The 26583-nt window shown below is 34.2% G+C and overlaps 1 protein-coding gene across 2 annotated transcripts in view; it reads left to right on the top strand.

The window, feature by feature from the left end:
* CAAP1 (caspase activity and apoptosis inhibitor 1) overlaps window positions 1-23390 on the top strand; it is a 53719-nt gene extending 30329 nt beyond the window's left edge. Inside the window, exons 5-6 of one of the 2 annotated variants that reach the window (XM_036856125.1) lie at window positions 4454-4527; window positions 22001-22357. In XM_036856125.1, the coding sequence (XP_036712020.1) occupies window positions 4454-4527; window positions 22001-22347 (421 nt within the window). In that variant the 3' untranslated portion in view covers window positions 22348-22357. Of the gene's footprint in view, window positions 1-4453; window positions 4528-22000 lie in introns of both variants that reach the window. The other variant, XM_036856126.1, reaches the window with a different exon arrangement.
* Window positions 23391-26583: the final 3193 nt, after the last annotated feature.

Consider the following 26583-nt stretch of genomic DNA (forward strand, 5'->3'; position numbering starts at 1 on the left):
TTGTAGTCCACTCCTTCTCCTGTCTCCAGCCCTTGACAACCTGATTTATGTCCTCACACTTTTTCTTCTTCCAGAATGTCATATAGATAAATACAGTATATAGGCTTCTTTCACTTAGCATAATGCATTTGAGATTCACTTATGTTGCTGTGTATATAAGTAGTTCCTTCCTTTTCCTTGCTGAGTAGTTGGTATTCCATTGCGTGGGTGAACCACAGTTTGTTTATCCATTCTCCAGTTCAGGTAATATAGTAGGCAGAAAAATGACTCTCTCATCTCCAGAACTTAAGAATGTGTTACTTTATATATTGAGAAAAGGGATTTTGCAGATTTGGTTAAGGTTAAGGACTTTGAGATGGCGAGATTATCCCGGGTTATCCAGGTTATCCCAGTCTCATCACACTGAGTTATTAAAAGCGGAAGAGGAAGACAGAAGAAGAGTAGGTCAGAGAGATGTGACATGAGAAGACCTTGACTGGAAGCTGGGTAAGCAGCAAGGCAACAGGGATTTTGGCCCTACCATCTCAGGGAACAAATTTATGCCAACAACCCAAATGAGCAGGAAATGAATTCTCCCCTAGAGTCTCCAGAAAAGAGTGCAGCCTGTGGACACTTTGATTTTAGTCTAGTGAGACCCCTCCCAGACTTCTGACCTACAGAACTGTGATACACATTTATGTTGTTGTTTTAAACTATTGACCATATATGTGTTAGATCTGTTTCTGTACTCTCTTCTGTTTTATTAATCCAGATGTTTATCCTTTCTCTAATACCATTACTGTCTTGGTTACTGTAGCTTTTTACTCTTGAAATGTGATAGCGTGCATCCTTAAACTTGGTTATTCTTTTTCAAAATTGTTTTGGCTACTCTAGTTTCTTGGCCTGTCTCTTATTTTTAATAGTAGAAAGCTTGTAAGATGATAAGCTGGCATCATTCAGCCTCTAGTTTTACTCCCAGGATAGTGGAGAGAACCAAGGGTTATATCTATTGTTAGGCCAGTTTGCCTGATTCTTTGTTAGCTGACTTTTTCCAAAATGGGAGGAATCCTTCTGGTTTGATTCTCTCTTTATCCTTCTGTTGAGGTCTCTTCCCAGTATTTTTCTTTTGGACAAGAAATTGATTTTTTTTTTTTTTCTGTTTAGCAATATATTTTAAACCTTAGTAATTCACATGTGTGGTTGTTCTTGATCAAGTCCTACAGATCTCCCAGTGTATTACTTTGATTTTAAAAAACAAATTCATTGGAGTTATAAGAAAGCATCAAGCGTAGAACCGTATTTGGAGTAAAAGAAAGAACGTTGGACTGATGTTGGTTTGAGAACTTAAATCCCAAGGATAGATACAGGGCTCTTTTATACTTCAAGGCCAAGATTGTAAATTAAGGTGCTTTAAGGAGCATTGCAGATGGGAGAAGAGAATTGGGGAAATAAAAACTGGCTTTTTTTTTTTCTTAATGGAAAAGACTACAAAAAGCATTGCAAGATTCTTAACCCAAGCCAGATTTTTAGTGTGTTCCTTCCCTCCCACCTTTTTTCTCTTCACCTCTTCTCTCTCCAGTTGTTATAAAATTCTTATATGGTTTTAAAGCGTTTGATAGAAATATTTAAATGTCATTTAAATATAAATTGGAATTCCTTTAGTTTTCCTAACTCTGACACTTAGTATGTTTTATTATGTTGGGGGAGACAATTTTCTTACACTTTAAGACATTTCCTTTTTTGTTTCCATCTTGCCTTTTATGCTCTTTAGTGAAAATCTTTAAATTGCATTACAGAACTCTGAATGCGTATGATAATTTTAGTTGCAGATCTATGTCTTGGAAAAATTTAAATTCCAAACTATTTTCTGAAACATTTTTTCAGCTTCCGATGATACTGATGTAAAAGCATCTAGCTTTTCACTTTTCAGCCACAAGGCGGTGTACTACCTCTACTGTCTGAAGTTTTTTTTGGTGACTTTCTTCAACAGCCTGATCAAATCCAACTTAAGAGAAAACAGAACATTATAAACATTCACTTTGGGCAGTAAAAAAATTTGTTTATGACGGCAGATAGTCTTTATAGAGGGGTCCAGTTTTATTTGAAGGCGATTCAAGGTGCTTTCACAGAGAAAATCAAATAATGCATAAAATAATGCATTTCACTACGTTATTATTAATTAAAAAAATTTATTTGGAAATAATTTCAGAATTATTAAAATGTTGCAGGAATAAGAATAGTACAAGAAACATACATATATCCTTTACCTGGATTTACCTATTATTAACATTTAGTCCCATTTGCACACCTTCTCTTTATATACTTGTATATTTTCTTCTGAAACATTTGAGGCTAGGTTACATACATCATGACACTTTACCTCTAAATACTACATTGTACTTTTCCTAAAATAGTGATATTCTTTTTCGTATAACCACAATACATTGTTAACTTCAGTAAATTCAGCTTTAGTAAATTTAACATTGATACTTTTATCCAATCTGCCATCAGTATTTTAGTTTGACTTGATTCAGTAATATCCTTTATAATGTTTTCCCCCTCCAGTTGAGCAGTCTCAAGTCAGTTATAACATTTAATTGTCATGACTCTTTAGCCTCCTTTAACCTGGAATATTTCCACAGCCTTTCTTTGTCTTTTATAACATTGCCTTTAACTCCCCTCCCTCTTTTTAATAGAACATTACTCATTTCCACTTGCAGTTTGTCTGATGATTCCTCATGATATAGGTTATACACTCTCAGCTATAATATTGCGTGAGTGATGTTGTGTCTTTATTAGGTATTGCAAATGCCCATGGTCCTTTTAATGTTGATGTTACATTATGTTTTTGTTCAAGTCATTTTTTTAAAATGTTAGGTGTATGTGTTTAGAAGAGAAATAAGTGCCATTCAGGTATAAGAGCAAACAAACATTTTCTCTAAAGGAGTATACTTAGAAATAGATTAATGTTCCCAGTAGGTAAAATCTAACTTGATGTAAGGCTTGAGGTGGCATATTTTAACTTTATACTTTGCAAAGCTTTTTTTTTTTCTTTTTTTTTTTGGCTGCGTTGGGTCTTCGTTGCTGTGCGCGGGCTTTCTTTAGTGGCGGTGAGCGGGGGCTACTCTTCGTTGCGGTGGCTTCTCTTGCCATGGGCTCTAGGTGCACAGGCTTCAGTAGTTGTGGCTCGTGGACTCTAGAGCGCAGGCTCAGTAGTTGTGGCGCGCTGGCTTAGTTGCTCCGTGGCATGTGGGATCTTCCTGGACCAGGGATCGAACCCTTGTCCCCTGCATTGGTAGGCAGATTCTTAACCACTGTGCCACCAGGGAAGTCCCCTTTGCAAAGCTTTTAATGTGATATATTGGCATTTAATCTGCCCCTAGATGGCCAGGGGGTGTTGTTGATATCCTCCTTGGGATCTGCTAGTCATTCTGGTGAAAGAATAAAATCTGAGTAGGCGACATTAGACAGAAAGAAGGATAAAAAATGGAGCTATCTCAATTATAAATCTCTAAGATGTCATAATACCAAGTTAAATATTTTCAAAGTTTCTATTTGAGTTTGTACTTGTATTAGTAAAGTTTTAATACAGAACAAGTTTATAAGTGCCAAATGTGTTGACTGGAAAGAAAATTGTAAACTTCTCAAAGAAATGATCACAAGTCTTTATCCTTTAGTTATTTGAGGGATTTGTTATTAAGTGGATATAAAAAGTTTTGTGAATACGAAAATTTCCTAGATATTTCTAGTATGTTAGTCTTAGGGTGTGTGTAAAAATTCTCAGAAGGTGTAATAGATGTGTATTTTAAAGAAAACAGTTATTTTGAATATTTACAATAATTAATGTCTTGACTTTTGCTGTAAAGTATTTGTAACATCAATATTATAATGGTATAATGCTCTCTAAGAAAGAGTATTAGTTTAGTTTACAGCTCTTTTGCAGAAATAGTGAATCAAGAACTTTTTTTATGGCATGATCTTATACATAATCCATTTACTTTGGTTACATATGTATATTACAAATAAGATATGTATTTTCCACATCCTGTAGACACCAAAGCATTTGAGGTATGAAATTAGATGAATATAAAATAATTTGAATGCCAGAGTGCCCATTAAATTTAACAGTTGAACTTGAAAAATTACTAGATTCTTCTGTGAGTTATGATTTCTCCCATCAGCTACCCTGCAGAGTATTGGAAGGGAGAGAAAATTAACCTCGGTATTCATTCCAGGTTTGTCCCTTGATTTTACAAAGTATACTACTTAAATTGGTAGTAGTTTATAGCCGCTGCTTCTGACACTTGTATACATGTTTCTGAGTTTCCAGAATGTACTGAATGGTACCCTGGGGGCTGAGAAGAATTCAGTGTGTCTTCTCAAGTGTATAACTTAATTCTAGGAACCTCAGCAGTAAATATTACTTCATTGAATAATGTTTAAAAAATTGTTTTTATTTATTTTCATTCCTCAGACAAGACACCTGTATAGATTCTACTTCATCCCTGAGAGAGAACAAGCAACCTGAAGGTTTGGAATTAAAACAAGGTATGGATCACGTACTTAACTTTTTCTGTAACATTTTACCTGAAAATTATAAGCATTTTACCAATAATAAATTTTCACAGTCTTCCAGTTTGCCCCCATTTTATAGATAGGGAAACAAAATAGTTTATTTAGTCTAAGATCAAGAGTAAGATATACATCCTTTATTTCATGACTCCTTTAGCCGTTGGAGTGGTTCTGTCTTAGTGCTGTATAGTTACAGATGCCAACAGAAAGGTGTCATTTTTAAATAGTTTTAATTCCGTAATCTATTATGTATTCTCACCTCCAAGATAGTGTAGCTGTGTTAACTGGATAGCTTTGGGTTGTATATGGGGAAAAAAGTTTTATAGAGTAACTTTTTTCTGTTTTTTTTGCTAGATATTTTGTCCTTGTTTACTTTCTTCCTCATATATTATTTTCTATAAATCAGTAATTTTTGACATTACCAGCTAACAGAAGTAAAATGGTAGTTGTTATTTATTCAAGCCAGGTAGATGAATAGGGCTAATTTTTAGATGTCTTTTTTTGTTGTTGTTTTTTTCTCATGCCTAGTAGGGAAAACTGAATGTAAAAATAAATTTTTATTAGTTAGTCAAAGATTACGTCACATTTTTCCATTTTCCTGATAAAAATTACTTCAGAGCAGTGAGAATCTGTTGCAGCCAAGAGGGTTATGTTGTTTATTTTGTAGGCAACTAGTCTTTGATGGCTTAGAATAGTTTCTCTAAAACTTGAATCATAAGAACTTATTTGGTAGAGAGAAACAGGTCATCAGTTTACTTGGGCAGAATTTCTTTTTTTAAGCCGTGGCCTGTACTACTAATGCTTAATTAAGAAAGGGAGGGACTTCCCTGGTGGCACAGTAGTTAAGAATCCACCTGCCAGTGCAGGGGACACGGGTACGATCCCTGGTCCTGGAAGATCCCACATGCTGCCGAGCAACTAAGCCCGTGCACCGCAACTACTGAGCCTGCTCTCTAGAGCCCGCAGGCCACAACTACTGAGCCCTTGTGCCACAGCTACTGAAGCCCACGTGCCTAGAGCCCGTGCTCTGCAACAAGAGAAGCCACCATAATGAGAAGCCTGCGCACCGCAATGAAGAGTAGCCCCCGCTCGCCGCAACAAGAGAAAGCCCGCGTGCAGCAGCAAAGACCCAATGCATCCAAAAATAAATAAATTAAAAACAAAAAACAAAAAAACAAAATACGTATTTTAAAAAAAAAAGAAAGGGAAAAAGTTGATTAATTAATTTTGTGATTCCTTCAGTTTATATGTAGTGAGAACAAAATGTAGATTTTCTGTAATTCTAACTTACGTACTCTGGTGTTTATAAATATTTCTGATGATTTTGAGAATTCCAGTGCCAGACAAAATTACATCTCTGTGCCCTTACTCCTTCTCAGCACCCCCACAGACAGAAACTCAGATTCATAGTTTTATTTACATTTGTTTGTCATGTATCAATACATGCCAAGCACACATCGTTTCCATATAATGTAGTCATGGTCATTTAACTCTTATGCCCCATGTGTAATTTGACAGCACTGCTATTGTTTCTGCCTTTGTTCTGTTCTTTGCATTTAATGAGCAGGAGGTGTGGAGACTGTGCTATTAAATTATCTGTGGAGAGAAGAATGCCATATATGTATACATACAGCTGATTCACTTTGTTTTGCAGCAGAAACTAACACAACATTGTAAACCAATTATACACCAATCAAGATGTTAAAAAAAAATCCTGAAAAATAAATTTAAAAAAAGAATGCCATATAAAGGATAGAAAAGTCTAGAATGGGCAAGTTGATTCCAGTTCCCAGGGAAAAAAGAATGGAGACCTCATTGTGCAAATTAGCCAGTGCTGCCCTCTAAGGGAAGGGGTTTTTCTGCTCCTGTGTTCAGGCACCTGGAGCTCTCTTCAGAATTCCCTTCCTGGTGCTAACAGCCTATATTGCTGTGATTTTTTTTTTTTTTATGGTAACTTCAGTCATTGGAAAATTAGCGATGGAGGTGAAGAAGGAGAGAAAAATAACTCAGTAACCAGATATCACAAAACCTAGTTTTCTATGCTCAGGAGCCTTTATAGACACTCTTGGGTTCTCACCTCAGCATCAGAAACATCAAGAACACACTGTCATCAGTAAGTGACAGCAAGCAGAGGAGAGGAAACAGGAGATCCAAGCACAGCAGTTACCATTGTGCAGTACAGTTCATGTTCATACTGTAACTAAATTTGTAGAAAATGGTTAAATTAAATTTCAGCTCTTTTTAGAAAGCAGAGAAATAAGTGAAGTCTTTTAGAAGAATGCCTATGAAATGGTTAAAATTTAACATTTTGTTGCATAATGGGATAAACGTTAAGTTATTTAGAAGATTCAATTATATAGAACTTTTTACAGACAAATATTAGTATAGCTGAAATCTGAACCAGATAGTAACTAACTTGCTTGGAGTTAACCAAGAAGGTGAGGTACCCCAGGAAACAAATCCTGACAGGCTCAATAAAGATTATTGCCTTTATTTTAAATGAACTAATAACATTGTCTGTTTTTAATATGCAGAACTTTCAAAATTGATTTAATATTATCTGTAACTTTCTATTTTTGCTCACGGTTATTAGCTCAATAAAAACAGAGCATAATTCTCCTTGTGAATGCGTTGTCATTTTATTTAATGGCTTGACCATTTAAGAAAATTCATTGAAGCTTATTTAGTACTAAAGTAACCCTTTGCTCAGTAGACCAAAATATAAAGCAGCATTGAATTTTCTCTTTGTTCTTTCAGGATAAAATAAATCTTATATGCCTTATTAATGGTATATGATACTGACAAGTTATTTAAATTATATTTTCAGTTTTTTCAGCTTCTAAAATACTCAGTATTGAGAAACAGTGACTATGGATTAGGTAGATTGAAATTGGCATTTCTTTGTCTAGTACTGGTATTATTTATCTTATCAATAGGAAATTTATTTATGAAACTGGCTGTGCTGAAGGTGAGTATCAGATTGTACACTAACGTTCACCTTCACTGTGCAAACATTTAAATGTAAATATAATCTACTAGTTGATTGATTGGTCCTGTAGTAAACTAGGATTAGGATTAGTGTCCTAAGTCATTCATTTTTAGCAGGAGGGTAGTTGTATAAGAATGGTTTATATAAATTTTCTAAATTAGTCATTTGTGCTACACTTAAGAAAAAATGAAACTGCTGTTTGTCAAAGGTATTTAATGCATAGAAAATACTTTAAAAATATCAAACAAATCTTTGCTAATCTTAATGAATTCTCTTCTATATATTTATCTATAAATAAATAAATTTAAGACATTTAGTAATATTAAAACAATTAAAATTTTTGCTTTAAAGTTTACAACTGGGGTATGTGTAATTTTGCAAATTATTCTCCTTTGTAACTTCAAGAATTAAGCTCTTATGTTTACATTCCTTCTTGGAAATTGTTATGAGAAATTTTTTTTTTTACTATACATGATTAAATAGCTAAGTTAAAATTGTGTATTTAGGTTGACGAGAAGAGTTGAGGTTTATAGTAGTCCCTTTAAAATATTTGAAGGGCTATTAAGTAGAAGACTGATTAGACTTGTTCTGTATTGAGAATTTGAGAATAAAAGCAGGGCCAGTAGATAAGGTTATCATTAAACATGTTTGGATCGATATATTTATTTCAAATAATCAGATGTATCAGAAAATGCATTGGGCTGCCTTCTGAGATACATCCCTATTGCTGAAGGTGTTTGAACACAGGTTACACAAATGGCCACTTGGTGGTGCTGTTGTAGAGCAGATTCTCACAATGTTTAAATATTTGGATGTTTGGCCTTGATCTTGAAGTTCCTTTCTATCAGATTTTCTAAAGAACAGGGCCTAGAGCAGTGTCTGCACTTGTGAAGAGTGCTTCTTAGTAACTGTTTTATTAAATTGTTTAATGGAAGAAGAATGAGATATACAATTTTTTCTATCTCTACATTTTTCTATTAGAGAAAAAGATGCTTGATTTTTTAGTCTTTAAGCTGTATGATGGTTCCTTAAGATGCATTCATTTGAATACAGTTATAAAAATAAGTAATGTAACCACATGGTGTATAAAATGATTAAAATTAATAAGACATTGACTACATTTTACTCTGAATCTTTTACATTAACTTTCTCATGTGCAAATTATTCCTCTTTTCTATTAGAGAAAGATGTGCAAACACACACACAAGATGCACAGACTTTTGCTGTGGTTAGACTCAAATCTTGTCACTTTTTTTTTTTTTAAAGGAATGTAGTTGCCTCATGCAATTATATTTTGGCCTTCTAATTCAAGAGTTAATGAATGATAGGACTTCCCTGATGGCGCAGTGGTTAAGAATCCGCCTGCCAGTGCAGGGCACACGGGTTTGATCCCTGGTCCGGGAAGATCCCACATGCTGCAGAGCAACTAAGCCCATGTGCCACAACTACTGAGCCTGTGCTCTAGAGCCCGTGAGCCACAACTACTGGAGCCTGCGTGCCACAACTACTGAAGCCCACGTGCCTAGAGCCCGTGCTTTGCAACAGGAGAAGCCACTGCAATGAGAAGCCTGCACTCCGCAGCAAGAGTAGCCCCTGCTCACAGCAACTAGAGAAAGCCTGCGCACTGCAACGAAGACCCAACACAGCCAAAAATAAATAAATTAATTAATTAGTTAATTTAAAAAGAACAGTTAATGAATGATAGACAGCTTTAAGAATTATCTTGTTGAGAGCTTCAAGAATTTGAAAAGTAGACTTTAACAGGGGAAAATTGTTTTCAGTCGTTAAACCATGTGATGAAAGTTTAGAATAGGTACTTTCTTTGGGCTTCTTTCAGCCTTTCAGACCACTGGTCACCACAGTGTAATTATACACACTCCCTGGGAATGCAAGATGAAAATACTAGAGCTTCTAAAGTAAATAAATACATATAAACTTATATATTTAAACCTCTCCCTTTTAAAATTTTCAGTTACATATATGTAATTGTAATGGTTCATATTAATTATGTATTAATTTATAAGTAAATAAAAAATATGTAGTTGGACAGGTACTTAAAAATGTTTTCACTGATAGGTTTATGTAAATAATGAAGTTGAGAGACCACTCTTTTAGACTATTATAAAGGATTGATGGTGGCCATAATGTATTCATTTATTACTTCAAAAAAATTAAATTTTATATGGGATATTTTCCATCATTTAGCAAAGATATTAAACAAAATTGTGTGAGACTATTTGAGTCCTTAAGGTGAGAGAGAAATGGAAAAACTCAATTTTTGTTCTTATTGCTTCTGTTGTTGTTCTGAGGTAGTACTGCACTAGGAGAAGGGAAGGTAGGTACAGAGAGGCACTAGAATAAAAAAGAATGAAGAAATCAGTTTGCAGTTACAAAGGGGTTGAGTTTTGCTGAAAAGAACTTTACAACCATGAAAGAATAAGTACAAGTTATAAAAAATTGAAAAGATAATGAGAAAAATGTCATCAGAGACTTTTATTGCACTGTAAAGGGAGAGAGAATGAAGATCATCAGTTAATTAAGTAGCATTTGTAGGCCAAAAGTTTTGCATGAAGAAGTCTCTGGATTGGCAGATGAGCTCTGTGCTGCCTCTTCCTTTGAAAACCAAAATTGCAGGTAGGAGTGTTAGAGAGCTGAGGGGAGACTGAAAAGAAAGTGTTAGAAGGCTGTTCTGGAGTTGGAAGCAGAGAAGCGTGTGTACTACTGATTTGTTTTCAAAGTTTGAGTCTAATTCCTTTCCTCCTTGCCCTTGATTATCTCCTTGATTGGCTCTAACAAATAAGTATTCACAGAATGCAGCTTTTCAACACGAGTTAACTTCTTTAAAAGATTTTAAAAAACTTGTTCTGGGGAAATGTTATCCAGTTCAGCAATTGGTGAAGTAAAAAGAGATTGTGGTGTAACCATCGGTGTGGCATAAGAATTTACATTTCTTTTCTCATTCCTTTGAGCTTTTTCACAAGTTATTACCGGCAATGACACCAATATGATCCTCCCTGCTTTTTAATTTGTCTCTTTCTATGAGTAGTAGTTGAATGAAAGGGTGAAAATTACATTTTATATGGCAAATTAGCCCATACTGTTCCTGTACCTTTGGAAGGCCCCTCTGTTGCATTTGAATGTGAGACTTTTCTGGATTAAAAAAAAAAGTAAACTGATAAGGTTTTTGGATGCATAATGCTCTGTGTGTTTTTTATCAAGAATGAAATTATGAATTTGCTTCAGTATTCTGAGAGAAATGTTTATTTCCATGTTTCTTTAAATTGTACTCATTTTAAACATTCTATCTTGTGATACATTTCATAGGATCCTAGACACACTCTTAGGGGAGCTACTTTGGAGGTTGCATACTCCAAACCTTCCTCAGATGTTTGGATCCTCTGTGTTTTTCAGCCACTATGTTCTCATCCAGTTCATTGGGAAAAGCACCTCCTTATATAGAAGTGCTGCTACCAAAAGAAAGATGTAAATACTAGGCTTGAAATCAATTTTGTTAGCAGTTCCTGAACTTTTTATACACCTTACACCTAGCCTATGATTTAAACAGCCGTTTTGGTTGCCACATCATATAGTTGATACATATTGAGCTTGTAGTTAACAAGCTTTATTTTTATTTTTAAAAACTAATACTTAAAATTTTTTTGAACAGCTTTAAATTAGGTTTACAAAAAATTTAGTGGAAAGTACAGAGCTCCTGTATACCCACTTAGCACCACTTCTCCTCGTTTCCCATATTATCATCTTGCATTAGTGTGGTAAATTTGTTAAAATTGATGAGGCACTATTAATACATTATTACTAACTAAAGTCCATAGTTGCCTGTTTATTTACTTCTGTTATAACACTGCCCAATAATTAATAATTGTTTTCAATTCAAGAAGCATTTATGAGAACCTAAATTTAGGTACTGTAAGGTAAAGGATTATGTCTTAGGATTCTTTAAGTCTTCACTGCTTGTCTATAGTGGGTACTCATATTCTTTTGAATGAGTAAGTGGATGGATAGATGACTAAAAGAATTCCTTCTTTCTCTTCTGTCCTGTCCAGTATGTACAAGGTTCTTAAAAAGAAGATAGAAGTGAAATAGAATATTAGTTATATTTATCCATTAATATTCTACCACCTACCCCAAAGAGTGAGTTGCTCATAATCTTGTTTTTCTTTCTGGTCTTAACAAAACTGAGCCATGTTTTGGTTTGTTTCCCTTAGCCTTTAGCTTTGTTTATATTGCTTGTATAGATTCATACCAGTCTTTTATATTAAGCATTGATCGTGTGCCCTTTATAAAATATGTGGTCATCATAGAGATTCTTCTGTAGCTTATATTTCTTTGGATATTTCCTCATTTGGATAATTAATGTTTGGATAGAGTTTTATTTTTGAGCATCTTTCTACACTCTTGAACTATCCTTCCCCATGAGATTATACCTTTTTTCCAACCATTCTGAAAACATACAGGACACTTTTTACTGCATTTTCTGCCTCAGTACCATATACTCTAAGGTGACATAGTTATTTTTTCCAAAGACTCTCACTACTTCCACATATTTTCTTTTATGGAAAGAATTAGGGTGAAACTGACAGTTTTCATTATTTTTCCTACTTCTTTAATGAAAGTGTTTTTAATTTTAGGGTAGGATTTCTATGTTTTATGAAATGTACTACCACTTTTTTGGCGTACTGATAATGACTGGCTGCTTTCTGCATGAGTATATAAAAGATACTTTTACATTATCTAAAATTAGCATCAAGTCTTTAGTATCTCTTTGTAAGCTTATATTTATATTTAAACAAACTAAAGCAGTGTCACAGGAAATATGGCATATTGTGAAGTAGATGGTGAGTTTAAGAACACCTTCCTTGGATGGGCAGATTGCAGAGCACTGAGATGTTACAAGCAGAGAATATTTGAGTGTGATGCCCTTTTAAATTCATAAGTTCCAACAAATCTTTGGGGAGAACAGTTGCCTGATTTTAAACAACAGTGCTTGTAAATACGCTACTCTGTCTTCATTTTTAACCCCTTTGTATGTTTTCATATTAGAATCCTGTTTAATCAAATGGTAGGAGAAATGATGAATGACATTTAAACATATGTTCTTCCTGTTTACTTTCAGATTACTAGAGGAAGGGTGGTCAGGAATCTCTCATGTGTTAGCCTGTTACTGTACCCCAGTGTGACCCCAAAATATTTACTTACCTGATCCATTGTAAAAGGCTGGCAGGAGGTTCCTATTGTGCTTTTTGTCCTGGAATGGTGATGTCTTCAGAGGCAGTAGTTTTGGGTACTACCCTCTTCTATATTCTCACGTCTGTGTTTTATTCTGTTAGGCTCACATATTGTACTGAGTTTAGATCTAACACTTTGCCTTTGTCCATTCTGTCCCTCACACTTGGGAGTTTCCTCCCCTGTCAGTATCACCTGTTAGATTCTAAGACCTACTTAATAATACATGTCTGTAAAGATCTCCTTGACTTTTCACTATTGCTTTATATACTGTGATATTCTATTATACTTTATATTGTACAGTTTAGCACTTTAAAGTGTGATGTTCATATTTTAAGCATCCTCAAGCACCATGAAGGCAAAACCTGTGTCTTAAATCCTGCCACACATATTTAGTCTACACTACCTGTGGCATTTTGTAAGGCCTACTTCTGTGGCCTTTACAGCATCTATGTAAATAGATACTGAGTGAATATTTATTGATTCTTGGACTAATCTCTGGATTAGTGGTTCTTAAAAGTTAGGTTTACAGGATAGCAGACAATCACTTATCCAGAAGTTTAATGGATAGTTCAAGGGGTTTGGTAGAATACTAGACAGTTTTTCTGTATTAAATTGTTTGCATTTTCTTTTTTATGAGTAATAGTTGGTTAATGTCATGATTAAGTTTTGAATATGATGGTTAACATGATGCACTTAAAGTTAAATCAATAGTTTAAAACACTGCATGAAAAAAAAAATAGCCAAGATCTGTTAGTTTTGCTGAGAGGAAGATTGAAGGCTTATCCAGAAAAAAATTATTCTTATATATTAAAAGAACAGTTTTGTTTCTTTTTCAGAAAATAAAGTTTTGGCTTCTTGAAAAGGCTGGAACTCACTAAAAATGTTAAAAGTTATCAAGCTGACTTTCTACAGTTAGAATACATTAAAAGTGTGTTCTTCATAACTTAAAAATTTTTAAAACCGAAATTATCTGTAGTCTAAGAAAAGAAATCCATGGAGGCGTAGCACTGCTGTCCAATATATCATACGCTTTGTTACTAATGAGATTCCAGCAGATTGATAACGCCGGAGGCCTTGGGGAGTTGAGATTCTAGAGGGAAGGATGGTGAAATGTGTTGTTCTAAATGGCATAACCACTGAACGTGAATAACTTCAAATCAGATGAGAAAAACTAATTAAAATAGAAAAAGTAAAATAGTTTAACCCTTCTAATAACCAACTCTATGTTTGTTTGATAGGAAAATTGGATTTCGATTTTCTCATTTTCTTCTCCATTGTGTGTGTGTGTGTGTGTGTGTGTGTGTATGTATTAAAACCTGTTGTTACAGGTTTCTAAATAAATATTTACTTTAAAAAACCTTTTTATTTTGGAAATTTTCAAGCAAAAATAGGAAAGAAAATAGGAATATTAATTCCCATGTACTCAGCTACATCTTCAACAGTTATCCACCTATGTCTAATCTTTTTTCATCTATATTCCTACCTGCTTCCTACCCGTTACGTTATTTTAAAGCAAATCCTACATCTTTTCAGTTCATTTGTAAATATTTTAGTATCAATCTATCTCTTAAAGATAAGAGGTGGGTTTTTAAACATAATCATAATACATTAAAAAGTAGCATTTCTTAAATCATCAGATAGTATTCAGAAAGTGTTCAAATTTAACCTAGTTGTTCATTGGTGGGTGTTGTGATATTAAGATTTATCTATTGGGTCAGGTGTTGTCAGCCTAATGGTTTTAATAACGATTTAGTATTGTCTAGTTCCATTATTTCATTAGGGATTACAGAACAGTCATAATGTAATTTTAATCCTGAAATATTCAGTGTTCAAACTTCTCTGATTGTCTTATAGTATTTTTTAAACTATATTTGTAAGAATCGGGATCCAAATAAGGTCCCTACATTGCAATTGGATGATACTGAGTCTCTTTTTAATCTACTCCCCTTTCTCTCCCTTTCTTCCTCTCTTTGCAGTTTATTTCTTGAAGAAGCTGGGTTGTCGGAGTTTCTCAGTTTGAATTTACTGATTGCATCTCAATGTTTTATTTAACATTATTTTTCTGTAAATTGATAATTAGATATAGAGGCTTGATCAGATTCATGTTCAATCTTTTAACAAGAATATTTAGAAGCAGTGTTGTGTCCTCGAGACACAGAGTATGTCATTACTCCTCCTTTTTGTGAGCATGTCAGTAGCCATTGGAATGTATTGTCCACAGTGGCTGATAAGATTGCTCTTGATTTCTTGAGGCTATCTTTTCTTGGACATCATTTTTTCCCTCCTCTCGGAAATTTTAAGAACTTTTTTTTTTATCGTTGAGTTCTGATATTTCACAGGATGTGTCTTAGGTGTGATGCTCTTGGCAGACCCTTTCAGTGTGAAAGTCTTCTTTGTTTCATATCAGTTTTCTTCTCTTATTTCTTTATTTTTATTTTTTTATTTTTTGGGGGTATAGTTGCTTTACAATGTTGTGTTTCTGCTGTACAGTGAAGTGAATCAGCTATATGTATACATATATCCCCTCTTTTTTGGATTTCCTTCCCATTTAGGTCACCACAGAGCACTGAGTAGAGTTCCCTGTGCTATACAGTAGGTTTTTATTAGTTATCTATTTTATACATAGTATTTTCCTTCTCCACTCCCTCTCTTCTTGCTTTCTGACTTGTTCTGTTGCTTTAAGTCTCTGCTCAACTGTTACTGTATCAAATCACAGTGATCACTCTCTATGACAGCATTCTGCTACTATCTTCTGTCCTGCTTTATTTTTTTCATAGCACCTGATGTTGATTTATTTATAGTGTCTGTCCTATGACTTAATGGTAAGGCGAGGACTTTTTAAAATTCACTGCTGTTTCCTCAGTGTTTAAAACAATGTCTTGTACATAGTAGGTGCTCAACAATATTTGTTGAATTATATTAGGTTGTTGGACTTGTGAGTCATTCATCCTCATCTCTTAACTTTTATTGCATATTTTAAATATATTTTTATTTCTTTTCTACATTTTGAAAGGTTTTTTTTTTTTTTTTTAAACATTGTCTTTCAACAACCATTGAATGTTTGCTCTTGATAACTGTAATTGTAAACTATAATATTTCTTGTTCTCTGGTCCTTTTTCATTGCACCCTGTACTTGTTTTATGGCTACAGTGTCTACTTCAAACTCCATAAGGATACTAAGTAGACACCCCAACCCCTCATTCTCCTCCAGTAGAATATCTTCTGATCCCTAAATTTTCTTTATGTCCTCCTTTGTTCATCTTGGTCCTTCATTTATTGTTGTTTTTCTGGTAGCTGGTTTGGGTTTCTTCAATAGCTGTATAGTTATATTTCTCTACCAGATCTCTTTAGTGTAAGTGAATGGGGTAGACCTCCCAATAGAGTGCTTGGGCATGTGGCAGGGAAGGGGAGGGAAGGAAGGAAGGGTTCAGTTGACTCAACTATTCTGAATGAGTTTAATTATCTTGCTGTATGTTTCAAAGCCAACTCTTTCTTGCTTCCAAGACTCTCTAAGAAAGAATTATCTGTGGTGTCTTTGGCAGTGATTTTGCTTTGCTTTTATTTTTCTGTCAATTTTATCCTGCCTACTTACATTTTGTAAAAATCCAGCAAAATTTCTTTTTAGATGATACCCTTTCTTCTTATCTAATATTATAACTTTTTTTTTTAAACTTTCTACAAGGTTATATTCTTAGAAATGGTTGAAGAAATACATATGTTCATAGAGCAAAATTGGAAAACTCAATTTCTTCTCTTCCCCTTCTACTTTTACTCCCCTCCCCAGAAGTAAACCACTATTAATAATTTATGTTATTTTTAACATAGTATGATTATTACTCTTTAGCTTACTTTTTTGACTTAACAATGTGTCTTGATCATTTTTGCGTCTTGCCAATTTATTATTTTTTTCTCCAGATGGCTGAAATTCTTATTTTTTACTAATGAGTAAAAAGTAATATCTTAATGTTTTAATTTGTATTTCCCTGATTAAAAATTATGTTGATCATTTTTTATATATTTATTGATCCTTTGTATTTCATATTTTGTGAAATGCTTAACCCGTTTCTATCCTTTGCGCATGTTTTTAGTTATTTCTAACAATTCCCAGACGTCGTATATATTCTTACATTTGTTCTGTTAAAAAATGTATTTTGCTAATATTTTCTTATAGGTTTGCCCCGTCTTATAATTTTATTTGTAGTCTATTTTCTTTCTCAGAAGTCTTACATTTTTTTAGTTTTATTTGTTGATATTTTTCCTTTGTGGATTCTCCATTTTGTATTTTACTTAGGAAGGACTGATGTTTGTTATTTGCATCCTCACTTAATTTACAGGGTTTTTTTCTTTCTTATAAATATATTTATTTATTTATTTGTTTGTTTGTTTATGGCTGCGTTTGGTCTTCGTTGCTGTGTGCAAGCTTTCTCTAGTTTGCGGCGAGCATGGGCTACTCCTCGTTGCGGTGCACGGGCTTCTCATTGGGTGGCTTCTCTTGTTGCAGAGCATGGGCTCTAGGCACATGGGCTTCAGTAGTTGTGGCACTTGGGCTCAGTAGTTGTGGCTCACGAACTCTAGAGCTCAGGCTCAGTGATTGTGGTGCATGGTCTTAGTTGCTCCGCGGCATGTGGGATCTCGCCGGACCAGGGCTCAAACCCTTGTCCCCTGCATTGACAGGTGGATTCTTAACCACTGTGGCACAAGGGAAGTCCTAATTTACAGTTTTTTTTTTTTTTTTTTAGAAATTCACGTTCTTTTTATGTATTTATTTATTTATTTATTTATTTATGGCTGTGTTGGGTCTTCGTTTCTCTGCGAGGGCTTTCTCCAATTGCGGCAAGTGGGGACCACTCTTCATCGCGGTGCGCGGGCCTCTCACCATCGCGGCCTCCCTTGTTGCGGAGCACAGGCTCCAGACGCGCAGGCTCAGCAGTTGTGGCTCACGGGCCCAGTTGCTCCGCGGCATGTGGGATCTTCCCAGACCAGGGCTCGAACCCGTGTCCCCTGCATTGGCAGGCAGACTCTCAACCACTGCGCCACCAGGGAAGCCCCTAATTTACAGTTTTTATGCTATTATTTTTAAGTATCTCTCTTCTGTCACTTCAGTGGATTCTTGATATGGAAAGGAATTAGATATGTGTGCTCAATTTGCCATTTTTATCAGGAATTCAGACAGATACTTAATTATTCCATGTACTAGGGTTTGTCTCTTGGCTTAATTTAATAACTCACTATCAAGAAGTTTCACAAGCATGTAGTCACTCATAACATTAGATATGCTTTCATTTTATGCCTTGAAAGTATTCTGATATGTTGAATTATTTGCAAGTGGAATAATATAGGCCCTATCAAGGTTTAAATGTTGCATAACTTAAAAGTCCTTTTTAATTTTTATTACTCAAAATATTTAATAATTCTTCTATGTTTGTTTACTTTGGATAATTAAAATTTTTACTTTAACAAAAAGCAAACATAAAACATAAAATGTTTTCCTTTATCTAGCTTAGGGGAATCTCTGTAGCTTTCAAGCACTGAGGTTTGTTAGAGAGGATAATAAAAATACAGGTATTGCATTTTAGCTTTTCTATTATGTAGTACACTCCCTTTTTTAAATACCGAAACTATATTAATTTTAAAGTTATTGAGTCTTTTGTAGTTGTAAATTTTCTCCTTGTCAGTAAAATATTTAAAGAGTGTTGGGTGTTCTATTTAGTTGTGAAATATTTTCCCTTTATGGTTTTATCCCATGTTTATAACTATGCCTCATTAAATAATATAAACAAATATTTTCTCTGATAAATTGTTCCATTTATTCATCTGTGTTAGTGATGAACTTAGATAGTGATTGATTCATTTTGCTGTCTAGATACTGAATCTAGATGGATTGATTTGTTATTTAAAAAGCTTTGGTACTTGGGTAGAGTTTGACTAGGGTATGAATCAAGTTGGTAGCACAGAAGATAGCAGGAAAACAAAAGAAAAGAGAAATTATGAATGTATACAAATCAGAGGAAATGGAATAGAATGTATATTTGTGAGTAGTTGGCTAGGGGATCAACCATAAGAGATGAATGCTCAATAAATCCTTGAACTCTTTATTGCTTTTTCCCTGAAAAATATTTTAACTCTTACTCTGTGTTCCTATAACTATTGCTTAGCCAAATTCTTAAACTCCTTTAGTCCTTCCCCTTAAGTTATTTGGTTCATTTCTTTAGTTATACTGCTTTTCTCTGAAGTTCTCTAAATGGTATGTAGTATTTTAGCGGCGACCCATGTTACATTAATTCTGCTCTTTTATATAATCTAGTAAGGAATATATCATACCCTCTTATTTCTTTGTGTATATTTTAAAGTTACTTTATTTTATTTTTAGAATTTTAAATTTAATTTGTTTATTTTAATTTTAATTTTATTGGAGTATAGTTGATTTACAATGTTGTGTTAGTTTCAGGTGTACAGCAGAGTGATTCAGTTATACATAAACATATACATATATTCATTCTTTTTTAGATTCTTTTCTCATATAGGTTATCACAGAATATTGAGTAGTTTCCTGCGCTATACAGTAGGTCCTTGTTGGTTATTTATCTTATATATAGTAGTATGTGTATGTTCATCCCAAGCTCCTGATTTATTACTCCCCCCACCTTTCTCCTTTGGTAACCATAAGTTTGTTTTCAATATCTGTAAGTCTATTTCTGTCTTGTAAATCTGTTCATTTGTATCTTTTTTAAAAAATTAGATTCCACATATGAGTGGTATTATATGATATTTGGTTTTCTCTCTCTGACTTACTTCACTTAGTATGATAATCTCTAGGTTCATCCATGTTGGTGCAAATGACATTACTTCATTCTTTTTTATGGCTGAGCAATATTCCACTGTATATATGTACCACATCTAGTTACTTTAGTTATTTTGCTGCTTTATGACATCAGTAATTTGGGTCTAATTTTATGCTTGCTCTCTTCCCTGAGCCATTTTTTATTGTAATGTCTTTAACAGTTAACAGTCTGAATTCTTATTCTTAATATTTTCAATTACATTTGTATTATTTTACCTCAGACCCACCTGTCTTTTATTTTTCTTGGTGTATTTCAATAGCCTTACTTTAACATCATGCATACAGTGAAACTGTTTTTATTTATTTTAGAGGAGTACAAATAATTTCCCTGAGATTGATTTGTTACTCTCAGACTCCTAAGCCCATGTAAAAACTTGAAGATGCTCTTTTGTAGAATTGTCTTATAATTTAAATGTGTGCTCACTTCCCTCTGAACACACACGTGCGTGCGCAAACACACGCACACACACACGCACACACACACATTTTCACATATGCAGAATGGGGGTGTGGAAGGACAGAACGTGACCACACTGATATTTTGAGGGCTTAGAATGAGGCATTTTAGGTTAAAGTTACTTTTTTAGAAAGAGTGTACAAGTTATACCCCTTCTGATTTGAGGATCATAATTGACAACAAAAAAGCCTGCAATTTTTAATACTTAGGATGAGAGTAAATTATCTTTGAAAATGTATTCATATATTTGCAAGCTGTACTTTAAAAGTGAGTCAGTAGAATGAAGAAAATTAAGAAATAGTGAAAAGACTTGAAGTATGATCCTAGATCTTTACATAGTTTGTCAGATTACATTGTACAAATCACTTACCTTATTTTCACATTTGTGAAGTGAAGTGCTTATGCTAAATTATTTCAGGTACAGATTCTACAAAGCTTTGGCATCCATGGTGCAGGTATAATGGGCAGATGGAACTTGTAAATGCTTTTACCAATACTGTGGTACAGAGAACTCAATCACTTGAATTTGGATAATTTTTAATGTAAACAGAACACCAAATTTATAGAACCCCATTTCTTCAGTGAATAACATGTATAGCTGTTTCTGATTAAAAAAATAAAGCAAACCCCACCTCTGCCCTCTAAAAATGTTTGATACAAACCCATAGAAAATATAATTGAAAAAAGTTTTTTCATAAAGAGTTTTCTCCTTTGAAACATTGAGAGGGTGTGTAGGAGAATCAAGGTCACTAAATCATTTATTTTAAAATCCATGGAGTAGAATTGTTTATACATTCTATTATCAGAATTTTCCATCTGTCAATCTATGTTTTGTAAATAAGTTCTTCCTACTACAAGAAAACTAACAAAGCTAACAATTGGGGGATCATTACTTTCTTTTTAAAAGACATATTAGGAATTTAAAAGATAAATAAATTGGAGGTATAAGGGAGCACTCAAAGTTGTAAATAACTCATGGACTTTAGTAATGGTCCAAGGCCAAGGTGGTTGAGGGCTACAATCTGTGTTTATGTGCAAGTTCTTAGCATCAGTTATAGAAGTTTTATAACAAATGTATTTTAAAAATTTATGGCATACTAACTTTATTAATTAAAATCCTCCTGATGAAAAGTTATTTTACCTTAGAAAGTGGCCTTAGGCATTCTCCTTTAATTTATTGATTTAGAACAAAGTGTTTGAAAAAGTATATGAAAAGCTTTGGAATAATTGCAATGCACGTGGTGTCCAGCTTGCCAGTGATATTTTTCCTTTTTTGTAGTTTATAAGGCAAAGTATTTTAAACTCCTTCTCAAATGGAATTTTGCTTCTTCAGTAATAAGCGATACTCTATCCAAAGGGTGTCAACATTTTGTAATGTAGAGGCTTCACTGTGGTCTAAAGTGTTACGATATTTTAATTAGGAAACTTGATCAGGGACATCCATATGATGGTATACATTTCCCAGTGCTTCCATATTCTTCTAAATTGGAATGAAAAATACATTAAAATTTACATTAAATTAGATCTGTTTTCAAAGTTGAAGGGGGAATCCCCGGCCATCCAGTGGTTAGGACTCAGCGCCTTCACTGCTGGGGCCCGTGTTCAATCCCCGGTCAGGGAACTAAAGTCCCACAATCTATGCGGGGGCGGAAAAAAAAAGAAAGGGAGGAAGGGAGGGAGGAAGGAAGGAAGGAAGGAAAGGAGGGTGGGAGGGAGGGAGAGAGGGAGGAAGGGAAGAAGGGAGCAAGGAAGTTGAGTCAGGGGAAAAGGGGGTTGGGATGGGGTTTATGGAATGTATTTGGGACTCCATGATGGGAGGTGGGGGTCACAGCAGCCCTTTCATCATAAACAGAAAGGAAATTTTGATCAGGGCATTTAGGTTACATGGTTCTTTGCCTTTTTTTGTTTGTTACAGGCAAAGGGGAAGATAGTGATGTACTCAGTATAAATGCAGATGCTTATGACAGCGACATAGAAGGCCCATGCAATGAAGAAGCAGCTGCTCCTGAGGTCTCAGAAAATACAGTCCAAAGTGAAGCTGGTCAGATAGATGACCTGGAGAAAGACATTGAGAAAAGTGTGAATGAGATTCTGGGACTGGCAGAGTCTAGCCCAAAGGAACCGAAAGCCGCCACCCTGACTGTTCCTCCACCAGAAGATGTTCAGCCTTCTGCACAGCAGCTGGAGCTGCTAGAACTTGAGATGAGGGCAAGAGCTATTAAAGCCCTAATGAAAGCTGGTGATATAAAAAAGCCAGCCTAGTTTATTTAAATTGTATCTGAATATTAGATGTGTTTGAACAAAGCCACATCATATAATTTTGTATCTAAAGTTTATTTGGGGTCTTACATGATATTTCTCATGTAACTCTTATTAGATAAACTCATTTTAGGCCTAAAATACATGTATTTGTTGTTGTTACTTTTGTATTATATATGTTATTGTTTTCTGAATTCATGGCAAATATCATTGGGTAACCTGGATACTTTGTTAGATGAGTATTTAGCTATATCTGCAAATTAATATCTGAAAAGTCATTAGCAAAGAGTCATGGTATTCTTTTCTTTATTTTGAAATGTTTTGGCATCAAACCAAAAAGTTTATGAAAGATTGACCAAGCATGTTGCCTTTAGGCTACCTATATTTTGCGATAGAATATTAAATTATTGCTCCTAGGTTTGTTAACAATTTAAGAAATTTAGTTATGCTTATATGCACTTTTAAAATATGTACTGCGTTGAAGATGCCTTCTATGGGTGTGGACTTGCTAGTAGAAACTGAGTGACGTTTTTGTTACAAGACTTAGAGATCCAAAATGGCTTAGAAAAGCTTTCTTTATAAAAGAAAAAAAGGACTTAATTTAAAGCGTTTTTTAACAATGTAGAAGTAATTGCCCAACTTTAATTCCAGCAGACAAGTTATTCTAACAGGTATTTGATATTACTGGATGCTTAGTTCAGTTTTTTTCCTTCAATAAAAAGGGAACACATTTTAATTTACATTCCAAGCTATTAGGAAAAGGAGACTATTTTATCGTACAGGCTTTCATCCGATGTTTTTGCTTGAAGATCTGATGTGCTATAATTCCATGAATTAAAAATTATAAAGACTATCATTCTGGATCTGAGGACTTTTGATACATTTCCAAAAATGAAATTAATTTCAGGAAGCTTTGATAAGTTGATGTAATAATTAATCTAATTTTGTATAGTTTTTGTAAATAAATTAACATCCTGCCACAATTATGGCTGCTTGTCCCATCACTAATTGTAGTTGTTTGATACCAAAATAAATTTAGGCAGAGACTCTTAAAATAAATTAATTTTTTTTCTAAAAGATAAATCTGGAACTGTTGTTTTTATATTTGCTAACAGAAACAGTATATTTTATTTATAAGCCATGTTCTGTTAATGTTGTATGAGGATTTTCCTTATACACAAAACTTACAGGGATTGTGTCTTATTAGCTGGCTTAATTATATGTAAATTTTAGAGGGTTTCTTATGAAAATAGTATTTATGAAACACTGGAGTTGCAGTTACAAATTCATTTTTGTTGTTCCTGAACTTGCCTTTAAATAAGGCTGTCATTTTTTTTTCTTGTGGAATCTTTCTAATGAAGGACAGAGGCCTATATCATTTGAAATGCTTCTCTTAGGCTGATAAACATGGATATGATTTAAATAGTTCTCATAGTTACTGCTTCAAAATGAAAAAATCAGTTTCTATTTCAACTTAAAAGTTAAAATAATAACAAAGTAGTGTAGAATAAACTTTATTGCTGCTTATTAATTATAAAATGCAGTAGATGACTTTTGTGTGATCAAACATAGGAGTAGAAAAAGGTCTGAGTGCTTCGTAGCTGATTAAAATCACCACCTTCATGAAGCATTGTGTGCTATATTCACTGCAGAATTGTTTAGAGGACATTTGACTAGAGTGGGTGTGTGTGAGGTAGAAGGAACTGAAGAAATCAGAGGCTGCGTGGATTCTTACCTTGGAAAATCAACTTTCTCACTTTTTTTTTTTTGTAATGTTGAAAGACGAGAGGTTTTTGCAAATGAATGGCTTTAGAGAACAGGAATAAGGTTATTTTAGAAATGCTTGGATCAATATATGGGAAAATATATATTGATCTGATGCTATCATTTAAATCATCAGCTCACAGGTATTTATTGACTACCTCAAAGGTGTTTAGTCTTGTTCAGGATCTTAAACTGTTGTGGTGTAGGAATGTTGTGGTGTAGATTTTAGCATGGAATAGACTGATTAATAAACATATGAGCGCTGCTTCGTTTTATGCCTAATTCTTCCCTTTTGCCAAGGTAAAGAAGAATTTTAGGCAATGTTTAATTAGTGATTAAGAGGGAAAAAAATTGGCAGCCTAACTTTCCATCCAAAGTCAGGTAATTCTGATATTTGACTAGGAACTTGACCCAAGACTTGAATGATAGGTGGCAACTGGTAATAATGGGTCCTCTGCATTAGGCCTTGGCCCACTTTTTGATGTTCCTATTAATCCACACACTCAAGGTATATCCTAAAAACCTATCACTAGGTTACCAGTGTGTAGCATAATAATTATGAAAATCACCTAACACCCTCAAATCCTTTTGTTGAACACCATCAGTTCCTTAAAAGTATAGGGCAGTATATCTTTTCCTTGTAAATCTTGTTGTCAAAACCTACTTTCAGCAAATCGTTAGATCCTAGGGCATGATTAGCTATCTCAATAAAGGTGTTCTGAGTCATTTGAATAGTAATACAATTTGCAATAAAATATGTGTTTTCAATGCCATTTTCAAGGTAGATAAAGCAGGAGTGAACCCACAATTTAAGCAAAATATAGATGGCAGCCTGAAAGTTTTAAAAGTTCTTAGTTCCATTTCATCATAAAAAATAGGAAAAGAGTTTGGTTATAGATACTTTTCCTTTATTGTATAATATCTAATTATTTAAAAGTAAAAGACCAATATGATTTAACTTAAAACTAATAGATATTTTTACATTTTTTATATTCAAGTAGTCTCCCTTTTTAAATAAAAAGAAAAGTGCTAATGAATATATCAGTAGGAACTCAATTTCCTTGATATTTAATTATTATTTTAAAATGCATTGTGATAAAATGACAAGAGTGTGAGAGTTAAGAACAGAGGGTTCTGATTCTGCCCAAACCAGCTGTGTAACTTTGGACAAGTAACTATAAAATGGGAGAGATGAATCATTAGCCAATATATAAGGTTTCTTTCTGCTGTAACATCCTGTGAGTCCAGTAGAAAATACCATAAAATTTGCAAAATTTAGGGAACTCTTTTGAGTTCAAGTATTTCTTAGGGCTTCCCCTCCTCTTCCCCCTATTCAAAATGAAACAGTCTAATCTTTCTTTGTCCCATAGGGTTGCTAGATATGAACAATAATCCAGTTTTTTTTTCTTTTACCTATTTTTTTTCAATATTTATTTATTTAATTTATTGTTGCTGCACGCGGGCTTTCTCTAGTTGTGGCGAGTGGGGGCTACTCTTCATTGTGGTGCGTGGGCTTCTCATTGCGGTGGCTTCTCTTGTTGTAGAGCATGGGCTCTAGGTGTGCGGGCTTCAGTAGTTGTGGTGCATGGGCTCAGTAGTTGTGGCACACGGGCTTAGTTGCTCCGTGGCATGTGGGATCTTCCTGGACCAGGGATCGAACCCCTGTCCCCTGCACTGGCAGGTGGATTCTTAACCACTGTGCCACCAGGAAAGTCCTACCTATTAGTCTTTATTGTCAGGGTCACTTGGTAAGTATTGTCTAGAATTATTCACTTTGGCCTGTAAACTTAGGTTGCTATCTTTAACTTATTGCTTTATTTATTTCAAAATATTTAGATAGTTTTAAGTCCAAAATTTTTTTTCCAAGGCTTATAATGAAAAACAGTACTCCCTTCCCTATTCTTTTTACACCAGCTCTTGCTACTGAGAGGTAACCACTTTCAAATCTTTTAGCCTTCTTAAAACTTTATCTTTGTATTTCTAAGTAACATGACTTTTTGCTCTTCCTTGATATTTCAGTCTTAGATTTTATTTACTGATCTATTTTGGAATATGAAAATTAAGCTCTATTCCTTCTCCCTGTTCCCTAAAAATGTAGCTTCCTCTCTCATCCTCCCAATTTAGTGCAGTTACATCACAGTTTTGGTTCAGTTAGCATTCAATATTTATACTATTTTGACTGTGTAAATGTTTTTCACAACTGGGTTGTGTGGTATCTGTAATTAGATTTCCTTTTTTGTTCCAATTTTTGTTTTAAGCTGTTTGGAATTAATTTATAATGACCTTATTCTTTCATTTGCTCAGTGTTCTCTGTAGTAGCAGTTAAATTGTACCCTAACTACCTTCCAGGAGTTTCAGTCTCTTAGTAGGTTCAAACACATCATGTAATCTAGCTTTTTTTTTTTCTTTCTTTAAAGACATTTCTCCTGGGGCTCTCTGTCCTATGCTAATCTGGATTGGTTGCTCTTCACCTCT

This window comes from Balaenoptera musculus, chromosome 6 (assembly GCF_009873245.2).
Source record: "Balaenoptera musculus isolate JJ_BM4_2016_0621 chromosome 6, mBalMus1.pri.v3, whole genome shotgun sequence".
Classification (NCBI taxonomy): Eukaryota; Metazoa; Chordata; class Mammalia; order Artiodactyla; family Balaenopteridae; genus Balaenoptera; species Balaenoptera musculus.